The sequence below is a fragment of the Stegodyphus dumicola genome, chromosome 4 (assembly GCF_044657685.1).
Source record: "Stegodyphus dumicola isolate Sdum_Otavi_A_Nest chromosome 4, ASM4465768v1".
Taxonomy (NCBI): domain Eukaryota; kingdom Metazoa; phylum Arthropoda; class Arachnida; order Araneae; family Eresidae; genus Stegodyphus; species Stegodyphus dumicola.
Window position 1 is genome coordinate 19,300,352 of NC_140771.1, and position 22,104 is coordinate 19,322,455.

At 32.2% G+C, this 22,104-nt stretch overlaps 1 protein-coding gene across 4 annotated transcripts in view; it reads left to right on the top strand.

Moving 5' to 3' along the window:
* Window positions 1-1,435: 1,435 nt before the first annotated feature.
* LOC118204779 (uncharacterized) overlaps window positions 1,436-22,104 on the top strand; it is a 90,647-nt gene continuing 69,978 nt past the window's right edge. For 2 of the 4 annotated variants that reach the window (XM_085814609.1, XM_035377074.2), the window contains exons 1-2: window positions 1,436-1,700; window positions 15,315-15,552. Coding sequence is in view for 3 of the 4 variants with exons in the window: in XM_035377074.2 (XP_035232965.2) it covers window positions 15,468-15,552 (85 nt within the window). In the remaining variant the exon portion in view is untranslated. Of the gene's footprint in view, window positions 1,701-1,727; window positions 2,443-15,314; window positions 15,553-22,104 lie in introns of those variants that run through there. The other 2 variants (XM_035377072.2, XM_035377073.2) reach the window with 2 other exon arrangements.

Below are 22,104 nucleotides of genomic sequence, written 5' to 3' on the forward strand. Positions count from 1 at the left end.
AACAATTATTAGTGGCCAAAAAGTAAAAGTAATAAGTATTGTAAAATTATAAGTATAATTTAAGTAAAACATTAAAGGAAAGTAAATACAAAATACAAACTACATTGTTTTGAAATCCAACAATCTTTTCAAGTCATGTCTTTCAGTCTAAGGGTTAAAAAAGATGGTCTTCCTTTCTAAAAAAGTAGTACCATAAATAAACAAGAGGGAAAATAAAAAATCAACAAAAACTAGCATGCTTCTTGTATCCTGAAGGCATTTACCGTTATAATAGCAGTTTTTGTTGATTCCATCGTCGCTTGTAGCCCATTAAAAGGAAAATCAAATAAATAAATAAAAGCTTCTTGACTTAGGAAATTTAGATGCGTACGTTATGCCAGTTGGCAAGTAAAATATGCTAGGAATAATTTTACTGTAGAAAGTTATGGAAAAAAATTTAGATACAGATTCTATCTGATGTCAAGAATGTTTTCGAGATAAATCCCATAGCAATAACTCATCTAGCTATTTATTTTGCCCATAGGTATCTCCAACGTATACGAATAAATTTAATATATATGTTAGCACTAACGATTATACTTTTAATTTATTTAATTCTTTTCATTGACTTTGATGTTTCAACTGCTTGATATATAGTGAAATGCATCTGACAAGTGGCTTAAATACACACCTTAATTCCAATTCTTCGCCCCAGGTTGTATTCCCGTAGTTAGTCAGGTAGTAAGGCTAGGTGCAGGTTTCATGCGTTTTTCTCACGTAAAGTAAATAAGAATCAATTTCCTTTAGAAAGTTCTCCCCGAAGGCATGTCTTTTCGACGGTTAATAGGCCTGATCTGTTTTGGCATAATCTAATCCAGTCCAATAATTTCAATGTTCGTTGATAACAGATGAAATTCTATAACATATTATTTGCCAGTATTTGAATTAATATATATGTCATAAAAATATTTTAAATAACTTCGGATAATTATTTATTCAGCTGATACTTATGTTTGGAAAACTGTATTTTAAATTTTGACTTTTAAAATATTTAATTACATTTGATACGGATATATATTTAGTATTAAATCATCCCATCTTTTGCACATCTCCCCTCCTCGTATATAAATATTGGTACGAGTCCATGATACAATCAGAAATACACGTGATTTTCACTACTTAAATTAATAAGATAAAATTGACTATGTATTCACGAATTAGACGTATTATAAGAGTAATATACGATAGACACAGAGAGAATACGAGGGTTCGGTAGCCCTTATCCTTCTGACAGAGCTCTCTACCATTTTGTTCCACTTCCCAAGAAAGTACCTGTACATGTTCAGCCTTCACGTTATTCGCTGGCTGCTACTTGCGAGCCAAGGCCTAGGCGACCAACGAAAACCCTAACGCCGTTTCGCATTGGCGCATGGCCGACCTACACTTCTTTCTCGTGACGTCACCAATTTGTTCCCACCTTCGTTTACATCCACTGTAGCTCATTCACCACACCAATTCTCTCTAAAACATCTATTATGCTATTACTGACAACCACAACAATCCGATTCCCAAACCCTCCGCTCATCTGATCCACAATCAAAATTAAATAAAACTGAATTACAAAACTATTCTACGATAATGACGTCACTTGTCGTTGCGGTAAAGCACTCCCTGAAACAGCCAATGAGAACCCCGTCGGACATTGGCATGTTACATGACGGGTGAGTGTTTTCTGAATATTATTTTGCTGATAAAATTTTCAGGGTAAACATGGAGTACAGCTGCTCTGAATCGTACGAATGATGGAAATTACGGTTTTCATTTACAAAACTGATTTCCGGATGGGTTATGCACACCATACCTGTCCGATAGTTAATTTTAGCTATCGCGAGTCCCCTCTCCCGCCACTTTATCGCTAAGCCTGACTTTCAGGTATAGATGCAGCTGTGCTTATGTTAAATGCTTCTTGATTTATTTTAAAATCCGACAGTAACAATAAACCTTTACTTCTTTAAATAGTAATTTCCGGATTATTATACTCGAGTAATTTTAGCTTGCATGTCTATTATTGGATTATTTCTTCTTAGCTTAGCTATCGTATCGTTCAAAAGGAACATATTAAACCTCTATGCAGAATGTAATGTGTTTATGGCGGCCATGTAAGGCGCAGTTGATTTATGGAGGAGTAAACATTGAGCTTTTTCGTTCTAGCAGATCGCTCAACCCACTCAAGTGGCTTATTTATGACATCAAGAATCAATTAAATTAAGTATGTCTTGTTTAATATTTTCTCGTTTATGGAAAACGTGGTGTGCATTGTATTTTTATAATGTACGTTGTATGATACGTACGATCTAGAGCAGTTGTTTTTATGTAAAGGTGTAGATTTAAATTCATTGTTTGTAATTTTTAAACTTAAAAATCAAGATTTATTTGTTTACAGAAGAAAATATGACCTATTATGTACGTTTTGCATAGTTGTGATCAAATATATAAGAAACATTTAAATATAATTTTTTGTTGTGTAGATTTGTGGACGAATTTCATTTACACAGTGATATGTTTTAATTTGTCCATGATATATACGATACATTACTGAGTTTTTGACATTTAATTATTCATAGTCGAATTATTAAACCAAACGTTTGTGAAATATTGAGTAAATTTCTTTCCATATTAATAATTTTTCAGCTTCGTATTTAATGATGCACACATTTATGCATCAGATTCATTTTCTCATTAGCTTTGGTTCAGAAATTCATTTTATAAGCTTTTTGGAATAATTTTAAAATGCTTTAATAATTATTCGTGTTATTTATTAAACTTATTAAACTCTGTTGTTTTGAAACACATTTACATGTACGTATTTGCAATCAAATATTATTTCAATGCAATAAAAGGCTTTTTTTTAAAAAGATTTTACGTTAAAATCTTGTTTGATACAAAATTTTAACACATAAACATTATTTCTTTTTATATGCCACAAAACTGTGTATGATTTACATTTTCATATTTCCCTTGCCTATTTAAGCCACCTTCTTCTAAATTCAGTATAAGAAGATTTCAGTAAGAAGTAAATAGATTAATATATTTAGAAAGTGAGATAAAACAAGAGTCTGCATTATCATTTGAAATTTGTTATAATCGGAAGACATAGAGTTGCATTTGTATTCAAATGTAGGCTATAGAGTTTCGATAAAATGTTGCTAAGTTTCTTGAGATAAGTGTTCTAAAGAATTGATTGCAATTTGTCATTGCACTTCGTAAATAGTTATCATGACAAGGAAACCGAAAAAATATATATATATTTTGGAATTCATAGTGCATTATTGCATGTGTTTATATTTTTTAATATACTAAAGCAGTATTTGTAAATTGGGATTTCTTGAAACTTGTATGATTTTGCAAGAAGATGTTGAGGATTCTGCAAGAAACTATGATGAATAAGTTTATAAATAGCGTATTTTGTACAGAACAATTTTTTATATAGAAATTCCATAAGATAAACATAGCAGAGTCCTTCAGATCAACAGTCCTTTACTCTGCATTCAGAATAATTCAACAATCACTTTTTGTTTGTTAAAATCTGCTGATCAAACAGAATGTTATCTTTGACATAATTTGATAGTTCGTTAATAACTAGACTGTAATAATTTCTAATGTCATCTACATTTGCAAACAGTACGAGTATATTTTAATTATTATATTATCGTAATTGCATTATATATTTATGTATCATGTTTTCCTGTTGCGGTATTCCGATTTTGCATTTTTTGTCTTCTTCCCTTTTTTACACTATTTCTTGGGATTGCATAATGAATTTTCATGGAAATTCCGATCTACCTATTCCTCTTTTCAGTAGCAAAGTGATTGAAAAGCTGCGATATGAGATAGCTGTTGTTGATTACCGTTCGCAATTCTCCTGCTAGCAGATTTGTGACTGTACCTTATTGTGAGCTAAACTTCCAGTTCATTCTAAGTAGAGTTACATCCAGGCTTCCAAGTGTTGCATATTTTTTGCGAGTGAAAATCTTGAAGAGGAAAGAAAGAAAACAAATTAAAAATGAGAATGGAAATGAAACTGGGATGCGTTTGAGAGATTGCAGAAAGACAAAAATGTTATCATGGATTTATGTGTTTAAAAAACTATTAAGAGTTGTGAATAACTCGTCCGTTCTTAATTAAAATTTGTTGTTTTCGGTAACATTCCTTACGTCCGCAGTAGTTGGAATTTGCAAGACTCTGCTGTATCTCTAAGTTTTATATTGTGTTAAACTTTGAGGTTCCATATTGAAATATAATTGCATTCATGCGATGTCGATTTTTTATTCAGACAAGCAAATTACGAGCTCCATCCAAACAAAAATATGTTATGGGTATCTCCTTAATTAAAAGAAGATTTCATCTCATGTTATCTGGCAACTATTAATTTGGTGTCAAAGAGTTTTACGATGGATTTCATAACTCTCATTATCTTTTACTTGAATGTAAAATAATGAGTGTGAGTTAAAAATTTTAATAAAAAATTGAGTGTTTATATTTTGAGATAGATAATACGTGCAGCACATACGTTCTCTTATAAGCTTATATTTTTTGGATGATATATTTGGCTTCAAAACCCTTTTCCCTTGGCAAGTTCTATTTTAAGCTTTGAACAAAGGGGATTAACAGATCTTTTTGTACTCGTATGATTACAATTTTCTTAACATTTTCAGTTCAAAAATTGTTTATTAAATTTTTTTCTTTTTGCAATGTATTTCTGAAGATAAGGATAGGTTGCCTTCAATTATTCTTACCGCTTTTTCTAGATATTTTAATCCTAACTTTTTAAGATTCATTTATATAATTTAGCAGCACTAGGTACTAATTTTGAACTTGTTAGTTCATTCATAATTTTTGTAAAATGCACTATTGACTACTTTTTAAATTTCTCGAGATATATATGTATGTATGTGTGTGTGAGAGAGTGATAATATTAGAATTGTTGTGGATAATAGATGTTGAAGCACAAAATAATAGAAGCTTGTAGTCATGGCAGATTTTAAATATTCATTTTATTTTATTTAACATTTGTGGCCACATGATGGTTTGGCACTGATAGTGTTTGTTTGAGAACATTTATGTTTTTTTATGTTGCTGCAATAAGAAGAGAGCAGCACGGCATAGTTAGGCTAAGAAGCAGAAGTTAAGTGTAATGTGTTCAGGTGAGAATCTCAATTCAGAGTGGGGTTATATTCAGTTTGATTAGCTAATTAATAAAGCTTTAAAATTTATAGTAGCTTAAGGCATATCAAGTTATTTTCATCGATGTGTTATGTAAAATTCAAAATACGCAAGTCAAATTATGACAGTCCAGAAAAGTTTATTATAAACATTTACTATTTTTAGAATAGAAAGAGAAAATGGCCAAATTAATATGAAGAATTAAGTAGATATTGCAAATTTAAATTAGATTGCTACTGTTCTGTTACCGGGGGACCAGATCCAGAAATATATGAATGTATGCTTGTGTTTATGTATGTGTATATGCATACAGGAACACGTACATCCACATGTATGTGCATACATACATACTCTTATACTTTACAAACTGTTACTTCTGGCAACTTTTATACAGTCAGTGTGTTTTGTTCCACTTCCCCAGCTGTCTGCAATTTCTTCCAATCCGTTACAAGCCTTTTCTGCACATGCGGAAAGAGTGGGTGCAAACATTTCTGTTTCTGTCAGGGTTCGGCGATTTTCTTCCACAGGGAAAAAAAACTGGGAGTAAGAAATAGGTTTTTGCACCTAAAGTGGTAGAAACTATTTTTTATTTATATTTCAGATTTATTTATATATGTTGTACTATTATATTAATTTGAATATATTATTTTCACTATAATTTAACTAGCCTCATTCATATGCTTGCAGTAACCCTTTTTTGCAACATACATATATGTGTGCATTTTTGCATAATTCCTCTGCATTCATATGTATGAACTTAATTCTGAAACTGAATTTTAGTTCATTTGAACCCCCCTTCCCCCCACCCACAAATAAATAAAAAGGTAGACTTATTGAGAAAAAGGGAATTAGAAAGGAAATTAAATTTACACTACAGTTACACTTCAAACTACTAAAGCTACTAAACTTGCTTTGTGTTAAACGTAACACAAAGCAAAGTGCATCTAGAGAATGAAGCTAAACCGGAGATAGTGCTCGGAACTAACGCTGAACTAACAGCGGCAACTGAGAGCGGATGCTGTCTTTGGTCTTATATTAGTTTTCACCTGGCCACCGAGATATAATCTAGTAATCTACTTAGGCTTCTCGAAATTACCTGAAGGCATATGAGAGCCAAATTACGGTTCCAGCTAATATATTGATTGATTATATTTATTCAATTACAATACCTGTTATGGTGAAACAGGGACCAGACCAAAATGTTGCCAAGTTTGTTGACTTTTGGTGATTTCTTGCAAATCGATCAACAAAAATTAGTTGCCAAAGCCCATTGCCAGCTTGACGATATATCACCAATTTAGTGAGATAGCTATTTACTCGATGTTAAATAGTTTGCCCCCGTATTCTAACTTTTCTGGCAAGCTTTGCTCCTTAAGATTATCATTTTATGTTATGCAAAAGAAATAACAAGTTTCACATACATTTACACATAATCATATTTGTACAGAATTCGTAACGGTAGTTTGAAAATGGTATATCCTTATCCCGTGGTGGAGAAGATCATCTAGAAGATAATGATATTTTATTTATTTCATATTGTTATATTTATGTTGTATTCATGTGTAACACAACTGTACCAATCATTTTAAGTAATAATATTAATTTACTTAGCATTATATATATATCTGCATATATGCATTTTTCACATTTATGAGCTGAGAAGGAATTTGAAATTCAATTTCAGTTTATGATGAATCCGTATGCATGTTCCTTCCATTGTGAAAAAATGATGGCATATAGAACCACCCAATTTTTTAAACGTCTTCCACCAAACATTACACCTTGAAACCCGAATTGCAGATTTAATGAACTTTTTATTAAAAACTCGGTGATTTACACTTAGTGTTGCAAACCCTAAAGTATTTATTGATTATGTTTCAATAAATATTAATGATTATGTTTCAAATGTAATTGAAAACTCAGTGATGTAAAAGAAGTGTGTTGCCACTTAGCAAAATGCAATATATTTGTCTTTTTGGATTTCATCACATCCTAGAAAACAGCCCTACCAAAATTTGAACACACATAGTTCTCTACCTGAGCACTTGCACCTCAGAGCCCAAATTTTGAATTTGTTTTTATGTCAGATTTTGTGCAAATTTAAGAAACTTTTGATTAAAAATTCAGCGGCATAAAGGTTTTGTGTAACCATTTGATAAGTGCAAGATATTCGTATTTCAAATTTAATCAGAACTCTTGGTGATAAAAAAGAAGAGTGTTGCGACTTGGCAAAGTGTAATTAAAGAACTCTGCAATTGAAATGAAATGTGTTGTCACTGACCAACCAGTTTATTAACATTTAGTTAAATGTAAATGTAGCTAATGTAATGTATTACATGAATTGACTCATAATTTGACACAGATTTTTTGTAGTGGAGATTTGAAAAACATTTTTTTATTTCTTTTTTCCAACTCTCTCCATACAAGCTCAGTAGGCAATTAAGAAATTTTGATAACTTCAAAGTTGTATAATAACCACAAGTGAATATATATAGAGCTCCATGTTTAGGATCCTTATAGAACTTTGAATATATTTTGCATTTCTCGTTTTCTTGCAGATGCTTTCATGTTTTATTTAAGAATATTTGCGTATTTAAGAATTATTAGTATCTTCTACAAAAACTAAATTTTACATCTGAGGAGCAGCAAAACATGCCCAAACTATTATACCTCCACTCTTGTGCTTCTTCTTCAATGGCCAGACAGCAAAGGATCGGCCCTTGCCTTCCTCAGAACTGAATTCCAAGCTCTTCTATCCCTGACCATGGACATCTTGTTGGTTATTTTTAAAATTCTTAAACAGTCGAGCCACCTAAGTTTAGGTCTCCCTCTTTTTCGGGTGCTTAGTGGCCTGGCCGAAAAGATTTTTTTAGTTACTCGATTTTCATCCATTCTGCACAGGTGTCTTGCCCATTTAATTCTCTGAATCCTTATATATTTTACTATATCTATTTCTTTAAAGCATTTATAGAGGTCAGAGTTAGTTCTTCTCCAGATATTGTTACATTTTATGCAACCAAAAGTCACTCAAAATTTTTATTTCAAAGACGGAAATAATACTTTTAGCTTTTTCTGTCATCGCCCAGGTCTCAGCAGAGTATGTAAGAATGGGTCTGATTGAGCTTTTGTAAATTAAAATCTTCGTTTTTCTGCTAATGAAGTTAGCATCCGTTAGCATCTGTGACTCTACTACGGATCTCAGGCATTAAATCATTGAGAGTATTAACCTCTGATCCTAAATATTTAAATTTGCTAACAGTTTCAAATTTGTAATTCCCAATTTCAAAATAGGGATTGCTGTTATTACCACATGGCATGTATTTAGTTTTATTTTGATTGATTGCTAGATGCATTTTGCTGGCTGCAGCCTCTAGGGATGTAAAACACAGAGAGGCCTCTGTGACTCGGGACTGTGTGCAATGCAAAAATCTGAACAAATTTGTTAAAGATAGTTCCACAAGTATTAATGTTGGAGTCTTTTATGATTTTTTGGAGGGCAAGGTTAAAAAGCAAGCATGCCAGTGCGTCATGCTGTCTGAGCCCACTTGAAACAACAATAGGCTCAGAAAGATTATTCTGGATTTTAACCTTAAGTTTTCTTTCAGTAAGAGTAATGGTGACCAAATTTATAAGTTTTTCAGGTATTGCAAATTCTCTCATAGCTTCAATTAAATATTTTCTGTTTATTGAATCGTAGGCAGTCTTAAAATCAACAAAAAGGTGGTGCGTTGCAATGCCATATTCATTAGTTTTTTCTAATATTTGCCTAATGTTAAAGATTTGTTCTGCTGTAGATCTTCCTTTGCGGAAACCACATTGGTAATCACCCACAATATTTTCTGTATAAGTTACAAGTCTACTAAATAGTATATTGGAAAATAGTTTGTAGAAAACACAAAGGAGACTGATTCCACGGCTTTCATTGGATCCCCTCAGATGTTCAACATCCCTAAATAGGTCGTCATGAAAAAGTCTTTTCTTAAGCCGGTGGATCTTCTCCTGTTTTCTAGATCTCTTCTATTCCTCAACAGAGAGTCTTGAATGTCGCTTTTGGAGCATATTTTTATAAGCAGCTCTTTTTGCCTGTGTTACAAGGAAGCATTCATTATCAAACCAATTCCTTGATTTGGGTTTTTTCGTATATCCCAGTGTGTTGTCAGCTGAGCGTATGATCGAGTCTAGCAAGCTCCAATTATTTTCCACGGTTTTCTGTTCAATCATGTTTTTAGATCTTAGTTCTTCCCTGAGTGAGGACTGGAAATTTCGTTCAATTGCCTCAATTTTCAGCTTTTCACAATCAAACTTTTTCTGCCTTTCTCCCCGTATCTTTCGAGCGTTTGAAATTTTAGCAATTAGTTTAGCAATAACCAACATATGGTCGGAATCACAGGTGCCGCCTCGATAAGTTTTAACATCCTGGATATCCGAAGAATGCCTAGGATCGATGAGTGTGTGATCAATTTGATTCCAGGTTTCTCCATCAGGTGAACGCCAAGTCATCTTGTGGCTGAACATAGTGCTTGAAATTATCATGTTGTCTTCAGCAGCAAAAAGTACTAGTCGTTGTCTATTGTCATTAGTACTATATCATGTAAGCCATGCTTTCCAATTGTTGGTCTAAATTCATCCTCTTTACCCAATTTAGCATTCATATCTCCCATGACACTTTTAATGTCATGCTTGGGACAAGATCTATATAACATAGAAAGTTCCTCATAAAAAATTTCCTTCTCTTCCTCTTCCTTGTCCTCTGTAGGTGCATGTCCATTGATAATACTATAATTAAAAAACTTTCCCCTTAGCGGAATTTTGCAAAGTCGAGGTGATTTAGGAACAAAATCAATCACTAAGTGTTTTAAACTTTTGTTCAATAAGAAACCAGTACCAAAAACATGTTTTTTTGCATCACAGCTATTGTAAACCGTGTGGTTTCTTTTCTCAGTTGTACCTTCCCCAAGTCATCGCATTTCCTGAATGGCAAGTAGATCCATATTATATTTGTCAAATTCTTCTATAAGAAATTGCAGTCCCCTACTGTAGTACAGTGTTCGGACATTCCAAGTTCCAAAACAGAAAGTCCCTAGGCCATTTCTAAGTCGTTTTCCAGTAGAAGCAGTCCAGCTAATTCTATCTTTGGATTTCTTAACAGTGAGATTTTTTACAGGGTGGGCTAGTTAGCCCCATGTCCAACCCTCAACCTGGAGGACCAGTCCCCTGATATAATCCCCAGGGTACCCATTTTAGTCGCCTTTTACGACATGCATGAGCTACATTGGGACTATTCTTTCACACCTGGTCACCACACAGGTAACTCTTGTGCTTAACAGTAGGCAGTAGGTTTTTCCAATTCATTAAGTTTTCGTCACACAGCAATTTGTTCATCATGACCAGATATATTGTGCCCTAATGAGTCCTATAACAGTTTCAGGGTTAAATTTTTTATTGCAAGCCTGTTTCATTTTTCATTAGATAAATCTCCAATTTCTTTGCCTTAGCTTAGAATGGAATCTAGACTTTTGAGCATTTGCAACAGTTCCATGCAATTCTCATCTTCAAATATATAAAAAATAACTGAACATTTTACGTCAAGATTTTTTTTTTTTTTTTTTGTTGTATATTTCGGATACTACTTTCATTGTAAAATGAACTATTAAATTTCTAACAAAACTTGTCTTGTGTTTACATTAGATATGAAACCGTATATATATTTTTCTGAATGGGTAATATCCATATACAGATAATTCTTGTCATGTATTTTCATTTAAAACAAAAAATTATAAAAAGCAACATTATCTACTGAAACATCTCAGAAAACTTTTCAAGTGCCTGAATTACTGATTAATACTTTTTAAATAAGTTATTTTATTACAAAAAGTATTTTAATGATATTTATTTTGTAAGAAGCAAAGCTTAAAATAGAGGAAAAAATAATACATTAGAAAAAAATTTAGAGTCTGTGTTTCAGTATTTGGGGCGAGATCTGTGTAAATAAATTTTGAAAATGCAAGTGTGTGAAATTAAATGTGAGCCACTGTATATATTTTTCTCTTTTTAAAATAGCTACTTTAGGCAGCTGGCTGTGTAAGCAGCTAGTAACCAGAATAATCGAATTCACTATTATCATCTGTTGTTTCAATTGAACTAGCTTCAGTACGAGAGTTATTTTAATTCTAGTCACTGACCAAAATTAGATGTGTCAGTATTAAAATATAATGTGCTAACAACGAAAAGCTTGACCAAACATTAAAATAGAGCTCCAATAATCTAGCTAATTTGAAATGGAACCCATTTGAATAATATAAAGCTCCATTTAGCTTTTTTTATTTTTTATTATATTATTGCATATTTAAGCTAGTTAATGCAATCGATGAGAGAATTATGTGTTTTATGTTCATTTTATATTTTGTGTTGCAGCACAAATAATTCTAAAGCATTGTTTAGCAAAAATAAATCTAATACTGATGTATTTAGATTAGAGTCTCTAGTAATAGTTATGAATGATTGTAATGCTTGCACCATTTTGGTGATGTGTTATCGGTAAGGGGTATTAATTGCGAAGCCAGAAAGTTAAAGTTTGAGAGATACAATCACGGGTTAATTAGTTGTTCAAATTTATACTGGTGATCTTATGAAACATAAGCATATGAGGCTTTATACTAACATCTCAAAAGAAAATAATCAAACCAAATTAAACCAAAATTTTCTTTTAAGTGGACAGCATTACGATGCATTATGTTGTAATCACAGAGATTTTCTTTGTGAATTAAAGTACCATTTGGCAAATTATCAGGCAGTCTTTATACATATTTTGAAAGGATCTATTCTAGTATTCCAGTCACATGGCAAAATAGAGGTTAATCTAATGATCTGGTTTGGTTTTAGACAGAGTATAAAATTTCAGTTACTGTAACCAAAAAATATGAAATTAGTGAAATTATGCACCATTTGAGAAACAATTAAATATTTGCCAAATTGAAAAAAAAATTCATAAAATTAAATATTTGCAAAAATGGTCATGAGAATAGGGTCACAGTAAAATTGGTATCCTAATTTGTGAGCCATACTCTTTGGGAAATGTTCTCACGCTGAACTGTCAGAAGAAGCATTAGATTTTGTTATATCCTTGTGAAAACCAAATTGGCAATAAGAGGCAGTAAACCTTGTTCTTGTAAAGATCAGATGGTCTAGTCCAGGTCAAATAGCATGCGGCTGAATGCATGATCAGAATACAGCCCACTAGTCCAAAAAATAAAACATATTAGCAGCTAAATATCAATATTCCAGATTGATATTTATTTCAAATAAGTCTAATATCTTTATTTAATCATAAAGCAGGCTAGTTTAATTTAAATTAAACAAATTATAAAAACTTGCTAAGATTTCAAACTTAAAGTGAGACAAAACCTGAGAATAAAGGACAGCTTATTCACTTTTTCTAATTTACTAAACTTATTTTGATGCACAAGTTAAAATACAGATTTGTTTGAAAATAATTATAAATTTTGTATGTGAATATGAAATTTGTTTGTGTAATATCCATGCACTAGAGAAAAATTCACACTTATGCTAAAAAAATAAGCAACAAACACTTAAAGAAAGGGTGCAAATATAAAAAGGGGAATTAAAACATGCAATTCACATAAGAGATAGAGTTTGCACCGCAAATGTAAATATTCAACCAAAATTAACATAAAATGCAATCCAGCAGTCACACCACAATGCCTTAAAAAAGCACATGCTGGACCTGTGTGTCAGTTCATAAATTGATAGTTCCATGTAATCCGAGATAGCCAAAGCGAAAAGCATGAGCCAGAGACACTGTTACCAGAGAGATCAAAACCCATGTAAAAGATGGAGGGCTGGACTCTGGAGGATTACCACTTCCTTTAGCTATGTGCAAGATGCCATAGATCTCTAACAGCATGACAGCTGACGTTGCATCTCGCTGCTACTCTTAGATTGCCCATATCTCACCAAACTGTGTCGCATTGACTGCATGAAGGTGTAATATGCCCGACCCCTTAGATTTAAGTTTCTTTGTCTCCATCGTAGGTCAGAGCACGGATGAATCGGGCCCATGAACATGGCAGTTGAACACAAGACTGGTAGGGCTTACTGTCGGATGCCAAACGTTATCGAAAGAGATCGTTATAGAAAAGGAGGCTTACCTACATGTATGGATAGCAACAAGCCACTGCACCGATCTAAGTGATTCCTGGTGGTTCTGTCACAGCAGTCTGATGTTGCTACGAAATTCTACTTTATAGAGAAGGAGGCTTACTTACATGTATGGATAGCAACGAGCCACTGTATCGATTTAAGTGATTCCTGGTGGTTCGGTCACAGCAGTCTGATGTTGCAACGAAATTCTACACCCTCTTATGTGTCCTTTTATCGCTGCAGTGGGAGCCAACACAATATTTATGGATGGTAATGTCTATCCACATAGAGCTTGAGTGGTGCAAAGTTACTTTGGAGAGTGAAGCCATTTCGCATCTGTGCGGCCTGCTAGATAACCGGACCTAAATCCCTTGGAGCATGTTGGGATGATGAATTGCAGGTAGCAATGTACTGTCAGGCACCCTCCACATGCTTCGATTGCATGGACATGCTACATTAATGAGCAATATTGCTACAACAAGCAATCAACACTATTGCCAGCTTGGCTCGCCATTGTCAAGCATGCATTTCAGCTAGATGGAATCATACCTATTATTAACACAGTGTTTCTATTGCACATTCTAACTTATTTGGTCTTTCGTGATGTGATGATCTTAATATGTACATTTTGTATATCTTTGCATTATTGTTTGCTCTGTTGTCTAGTAATGCCACACCAACTTCTTGGCTCAATTTTATGCATATCTATTAAATAGTATTTGTTTTATTCAGTGTTTTGCCTTTGTTGCTTATTTTCTGAGCAGAAGTGTAAAAATTTTCATCAGAGATGTTTATGAGTAACTTGGTTCTTAGTAATATTCGCACTTGAAAAAAATGCTGTACATATATAAATGTACTCCTAAACAAAATGATTAACTTATTGCAAAATTTCATAACTGATGTTACTTATTTTTTTAATAAGTGCAAATAAAAGTGAATCGAATTTTTTTGGTGAAAATTATTTATTAAATGCATTTCATTGCAGAAATAATAAAAAATCTATTTTCAGATAAGCTGCTTTTAGTAATTTTTGTCCTTCAGCAGCTTCACGTATGCATCATTATTATTATTATTATTATTATTATTTTTTCATTTTCTTCTACTGCCCTGGAAGAAACATAATCTTGATTTCTGTATAGCAAAGATTTTTCCTGTTGGTGGATTAAGTGATAATGTTGACCTAGCCTCAAACCAGCCACCTTTCATTGGGCTTCTTATAATACAATTAACATAAAGCACTAGTAACTCATGATATTTATCATGTAGCACAGTTTGCTTAGATTGTTTGTAATGTAGTATAATTATTTGGAAGGTAAAATTAGAAATGTCTGTGTTAAAAAGTTTGCAGGAAATACTTTCCAATTTTGTTTGAAATGTAAGGAAATATTACTTAGTCACCTTCAATGTAACATGGGTGCAGTGCATATACCTGCTGCAGATGTCCTTAAAATCATTGAAAGCATTGGTAGAATGCGTCCCATGTTGGTCACAGATAGGCTTGCCATTTCATTGAATTGGATTTTGGATAATTTAAATAGTCTGAAAATAATGACCTGTCTAAATCAGACAGAACAGCAGAGTCAAAAGTTGAGAAATCTGGCAAATAAAATGATTCTACTTTTGTTTAACGAAATCCAAGCTTCCTTATTCAAAATGTGATATTGTGCCACACATGTGATATTGCATTTAACAGTGCTTTAACTATTTGCATTACAGATAAATTCTACTCTCCTAAAGGATGTTACTTGATACATTTTGTAGAGATTATGTTAAAACTCTTAACAACCTAATTGAGTTATTACAAGATTTATGCATGATTTGATTTCGTTTATGAATTTTTATAACAGAGGAATGCATATTGTGTAAATAATTTATTTTTCGTAAGTGATAAAGTAACATTTTGTTGTATGTTTGCTTTGTAAATCTTTATTTAATTAAATTTTCCTTTTCAGTTATGCGGACACGTGATCTTGAAGACTAAAGGCAGGGTGTTGTATTCGACAAACCCTGCCCTGTTATTTATTTCATGTTTCCAATGGTTAGGCATATTTGGTATTGTGTCCATTATGGGCACTTGTGGTTTTGTTTAGACAATGTAACTCATAATGAAGATAAAAGTGGGCAAGATTATGAAAGCCAAAACTTCTTATTCAAGTCAACGTGAAACTGTAGTAACATCTAGCTTTAGAGGTAAGTATATAATTAAAATATTTTTTAAATACATAATTTTTCTTTGAGTTTAAAATTGACATGTTTTATATTTTATATTTTTTATGTTGTATTGTTTTCAAAATTCTAACATCATGTACCTATAAAAATAGCTTAATTTATTTTGTTCATGTATTAGTCATTGAAAGTATTTACAGAAAATATCGATAAGCTATGAGAAAAGATTCGAGAGCTTTCGTACATAACAGATGTTATTTGAATGTTTTATGTTCAACATATTTGTTGAGTGATGACACAACACATGGTTATTATCATCAGTGCCTCAGTGAAGATAATTTTCTTCTTAAATAACAACAGTGGGTTATTTTTTAAAATAAATCTGATTTAAAAAAATTAATTCAGTCATGTAAAATTTAGGTGGCAAAATTCGTTCTTATGGTATCTGGTTGTCTCTGTGAATTAGATCTAGAATCGCAGAGTTTTTGTCTTAGATTTTTGACATTGAAATTTTCAGGAACGTTATAATTATTCAGCAATCTTTCCATTCTTGAGCTCATTGTGTAAATAATTTTAAAGTTTAACCTATATGAAATTGTGAAGTATAACAAATTTTATAAAGAAAAACAACTTTTTTAATGCTCAATTGCATAATGCTCAATTGCTCAATTGCATAAGTGCTGTTGAGTTTTGTAAGGAATTGCAATATTTTTTATTCAAATTTCTGAGTTCTTAAATTTTTGTCATACCTTCAATTTATAATTGATGTTAGCAACCATTTTTAGCAGAGTCTCTTCAGTTTTTAGGGCCATTACATAAAGTTATACAGCAGCACAAAACCCAAAATCTAGATATCCAGTATCCAGAATAATCTTGACATCTGAACCACCATCCAATAAATAAGAACAAAATGAGTCAAAAGTTTGTTAAAACTTTAAAAATTCATAAAAAGAGGAAGAAATTATGATAAAGAAGTACAGTTTGCATGAAACGGCTCACAAAGAAGTATAATTTTTTTTAGCAGCAAAAGATTACTAGTTAAAAATGTCACTGGTAGAGGGCACTGATGTCAGAGGTTAGCAGAATTATGCAAATAATTCTTGCAATAAAAGACTGTGATACACAAGAATTTCTCATTCGTTTTCAGAATGTTACCATTGCCCAAGCAAGCATTGTCAGTGAAATTGTTTATTATTTGAATGGAGAGTTAGCAACTGTTGTGTTGTAAAAATTTCGCATGACGAAAAGACTGAAGATGAAGAATGGCCCCATATTGTGTTCTGAAATACTTGTGAAATGGTTCGAAGAAACTGGCTCTTTGGGGATCGGCCATGAAGTGAAAGACCCTTGTTGGCAAAGGGATGAATTACCGAGGTGAAAAGTACTGCAAATGAAATAACGGTGCAATTGTGCACAGGGATTGCTCGCAAAGCTGTAAAGGTATTGGATTTTGTAGGAGCTAGTTCTCTATTGAAGAAATTTTGCAATTAATTAATTTTCCTGACAAAATTTTGGCCTCATATTTCATGCTCTAAGGAAGAGACTGAACTTTATTCCTCCAGCTCGCTCATTCGGAGGGCTATGGGAAGCCGATGTAAAGTCCATAAAGCATCACTTAAAGATAACAATAGGAAATTTGTGTTTTATGTATGAGGAGTTTGAAACAATAACCATACAAATGAAGGAAATACTAAATTCGAGACTTCTTACACCCATTTTTAATGATTATGATTGTTATGAAGTTTAGACCCCACACTATTTTATAACAGGGAGATCGATACATGCAATTCTTAAGCCAATGATAATAGGTGTAATTGAAAATCAGTTAAGTTCTTAGCTAGAAGATGCATCTCACTCATCGATTCGACGTATCCTCCTTGGGATATTGCATCTCTATTCCTACAAATTGCAGTCACTGCATGAGTTGCAACACCGGGAGACACAGTTATGAGAGAATCATTTGCCGAGAGGTCTATGGCAAGTATTGAAAGTGACCGTCAGTGGTTGTTTAGTGTTTTCTGGACGAATGAGACATACTTCACACTACACGGGATGTCATAGCCCAGAACACCTGTATATAGGCGACGTTGAATAGCTGTGAATATGCGATGCAGTCACTAAATCTAGAGCTAAGTTGACAATCTAGTGTAGCTTCACCTCATCTTTCATTGTCGGTCTATACTTCTTTGAAGAACCTTGTTCTATATCTGGCCGGAAAACGTGCACAGTAACTGCTGAGCATTATCTCTCTCATTTGCATGACAAATTCATGCCCACATTAAATCAAAGAGACGTTTTATTTGTAATAAGCATTATGCAGGATGGCGCACCACCACACTATGCCAATCCAGTAACCTTTAATACCTTTAGTGAAAACAAAGTGCTCAGTCGAGGTTGCAAAATCGCATGGCCTTTATGATCACCTGACCTCACTCCCGTCAACATGTATTTGTGGGGTTGTTTGAAGTCACTTGTGTACCGTTCATCCCTTTCAACATTAGCCGATCTCAAAAATTCTATCTGTCGTGAGGTTTGTGCATTTCATTCCAATATGTTGCATTCAGCTGTAACAGGCACTGTGAGTCACCTTAGTTGAATTGTACGATGTTCTGGAGGTCATGTTGAATAGTTATTGCAAGAATAAATGAATGAAGCATACTGTTCATTGTGTTTCAGGTCCGCAGTGCCCCCTACCTACTATATTTTTAACTAAAAATTTTTTCAAAAAAAAAAAAAAAAAAATCGACTTTGCTTGTGAGCCGCATTTCTTAATTTCTTCTTTTATGAATAATAATTTTCATCATAATTTCTTCTTTTATGAAGTTTTAAAGTTGTAACGAACTTTTAGCTCAACCTGTAAATAAATAAATAAAATAATAATAATAATAAAATCCTTTCCAAAATCTAGGAGTAGAAAATTTAATACTTAACGAAAGGAAACAGGTTTTGCCGCTTAGTGTAATTTCTGCAGGTCTTTAATTTTGCTGCCTGGTAACTTCCTGAATTCCAAAAATTTTATGACCCTTAAATTTTGATACTTGAGGCATCTCCTAAATTAAAAAAAAATATATATATATGTCATAATAAAAGCAAAGGAAATAACGGAGCAGTGTAGATGCGTGATTAGACCCATATTGAAGAAGATTTTGATTGCGTAGTATTTAAAGAACTTGGCAGTCGAGGCAGTTTTAATTCCATTTTTATTTCCAATTGATATTTGTGGCCACAATCACTTGGCACTCCAGTCGTGCCTTTCCACAGAAGATTTACATTTTTGATATTGTTGGAATAGAAAGCAAGCCAGCGAAATCACATCTTAGCACAGTAGCGAGCAAAAGCTGAAGTGCGTAGTTATGAAAGATGGAAGCACGCGAAGAGAAAAGTTTTGGTTTACAATTCGGTGATTGGTTGTTAAGAGGCATCTGGTATTAACAGTTACATAAGATCGCATGATTAATTTGAATGACGCAATGCAGATAAGTTATTACGATTTTAGAATAGAGAGGAAGAATTAATGTTTATAGTTTAATCTATAATTTTGATTCATATATTTTTATCTTACATATATATATAAAATTTCTCATTTTTACTGCCTAGTGTTCCTCTAAATTCTGAAATTGCTGCCTGCTGTTGACACATTGGTTCTGGTGTTGAGCATATTAAAATGTTAGCATTCTTATATTTGAACTATAAAGAGTAAGTGACCCCCGCCATCGGTTATCTGCAAGTCATCTCATTAATTTTAAATAGAAGAACTAAAATCCAAAATCACTGAAGTCCTGATGATTTCAGATCATAAACTTTGTATTGTATTACATAACTCTTTTATATATTATTCGTGTTTCATGAAAATATAGCTGTTACACAGGACATGAGATCTTTATTTTATTTAGTTAACAGCCTGGCTACTAGACAGTGTCCAGAGGACGTAGCATACATTTTTATTTTATTTATCCTTTATATAATAATTCTGGTTGTTGACGGGGCCGTTTCTAGGCCACATAGTTTCCTGAGTTAGCTGCCCCCAAATAAAAAAAAAATGCTCTATGTTTAATAAAATTTTTATTTCATACTCACTAAGTACTTACATATGACAAATTGTATAAAAAGTTCTTACATATTAAGTACTAACAATGAATTTAAAATATTTAGGCGTAGTATCTTGAGAGTCTGGCCACCCCTTATTTTAGCTGCCTGTGTACTTTCATGCGCTGCACCCCCACTATGAACGGCCCTGGTTGCTCAAGAGAGTGATAAACACATATCTGATACTGAGCTGCTTCAGTCTAGTTGACCACTAACCCATACATGTATTATCGGTTAACTTTCATGCAGTTTAAAAATACTTTTTAATTAATAATACGGTCAAATCTCGTATCATGAATTTCAAAGGGATTGGATTTTTGACTTATATCCAGTAAGAAAAATTGATTATCTTTGAAAAAAATCATAAAAGTTGTCTGAGGAATTGTATAAAAAGGAAGGAAGAAAAATTGTTCCTATCAATAGGTATGAATAATTATTCTGATATGGAAAAATCATATTACTATTTAATTATAATTATTGTATGCTGTTGATATTCTGGTTTTTTTTTTCCAACAAATGATTAAAAATTATGCAGTATAAATTACTTATTACGGTTTACACCCTGCTGCTAAAGTATGTATTTCACTTAAAAATATATTTCTAATGTTTATGAATGATAATTTTAAGCATAAAAATATAAATTAATAAAGATAAAAACAAATTGGTGAAAATAGTTTTGTTACTTAATACCTTAGCACAAAATTGTGTAATGTGCTGGTAATGACAGATTGTGGAAAATTTTTTCTATATTTTTATCCTAAAATTGAAATAACTGTTTTGTTTGCAATTCAACAATTTGTGTGAACAAAAGCTTATTAATTGACATGCATCAATCTTTCAGCATCCACAGCGTAAAGAGTTTGTTTAGCTGCAACTTAAAGCAGTGATATGAAAAAACTATCCTATAGTATGTGATCTACTGCTATTAGTTAGATGATGCTACTAAAACGCTAATCTTAATTTCGAACATACAATAAGAATGACAAGAAAAAATAAATTATTAAAACAACCAATTAAATGTCGCCTTCTGAAAAACAAATAACTAACTAAAAAATGGTAGATCATGTACTATATCATGGATGTTTATGTCTAAACTCAAATTAAGGTTTGAGAGCCGTGTTGCAAAGGAAAAAAAATTGTGAGGCCACACATACAGTATTTTTTAACAAATTGAAATAAAAATTAGCTCTATGTTGTTTTATTAAAATAAATTAACATATATATTTTTTATTATTAATCTTTTTAATATGAATTAGATTCATTTAGTTTGGATTTCATAAAGATGGGAAAATTCAAATTAATGAGATGGCTGAATTTGCTTTTGTTGAACAAGCAAATCGATATCGGATTCAGTAGACGAGGTTGCAATTCTTAATGCATTTTCAAGATGTTTATTAGTGATCTTTGTCCTACTTTTGTTTTTTGTATGCTTCATTCTTGAAATTAATTGTTCACAAATCTAGGTACTGCCAAAAGCATGATTGCCAAAAGCCAAAAGCATAATGTTAATAAAGAATGATTGCAAAAATTATGATATTTATCGCAGCGTAGGTAAATCTATAAAACTCCAGTAAAGAAACATTTTCAAATTTTTCTTTCAGTTGAATGTCGCTTTGTAGGTCAATGCATTGCAGTTGAAGATTTGAACATAATTTACTTATCAGAGAAAATGGGTAGAAAATATTTTGAAATACTCTTTATTTTTGTCAAAAATCTTGAAATCTACTTCACACTCTTGAATTAAATCAAAAATTAATGCAGTATATTTTATATATTTTGTGCAACTCAGGTTTATGTGCAGTCAAAGTACTGAAATGTGATAAAGCTTTTCTTCCATGATATTATATTGTTCATCGATTCCTCTGATAAAGATTGCCAATTGTGCCGTAGCAAAAGCATCAGTGCTTTCGTCCATGCCTAACGAATAAAATTCAAAATTGATGCATTTGCTTTTTAAAGACTTTTCAACTGAATTCCCCAACTCTTCAATTCTTGTGGCTATAGTTTCGTGTGATAAACTGATTTTAGAAAAGTCCAACTTTGTTTGAGGGCAAATTATGTTTGCTACGCTTCCCATACATTCTTTTATAAATTCGCCATCAATAAAAGGGGCTTGATTTTTTTCTCTATTAAATTTGCTATGACATAACTTCCTTTTGCAGTGTTATTATTTTGACTAGCTGTCTTTTTTAAAAAAATTTGTTCAGACAATAGCTCTTTTTTTAGTTCTGTTATTTTATTTTTATGGCAAATGCCAAGGTATACATCATATTTTGTGGCATGCTTTTGACTATAATGTTTTAAATTGTAGTTTTTAAAAGCTGGCACACAGTCCCTACAAATTAAGCAAAGAGCTTCTCCTCAAAAAAAAAAAAAAAAAAAAAGCATTTCTCCATCCAGTTTTCATTAAAAACTCTTTTCTTTTTCTTTTTTAAATCTTTAATTTTCTTTTTTTATATTCTTGTTTTTTTTTAAAGACATGGAGGCAAT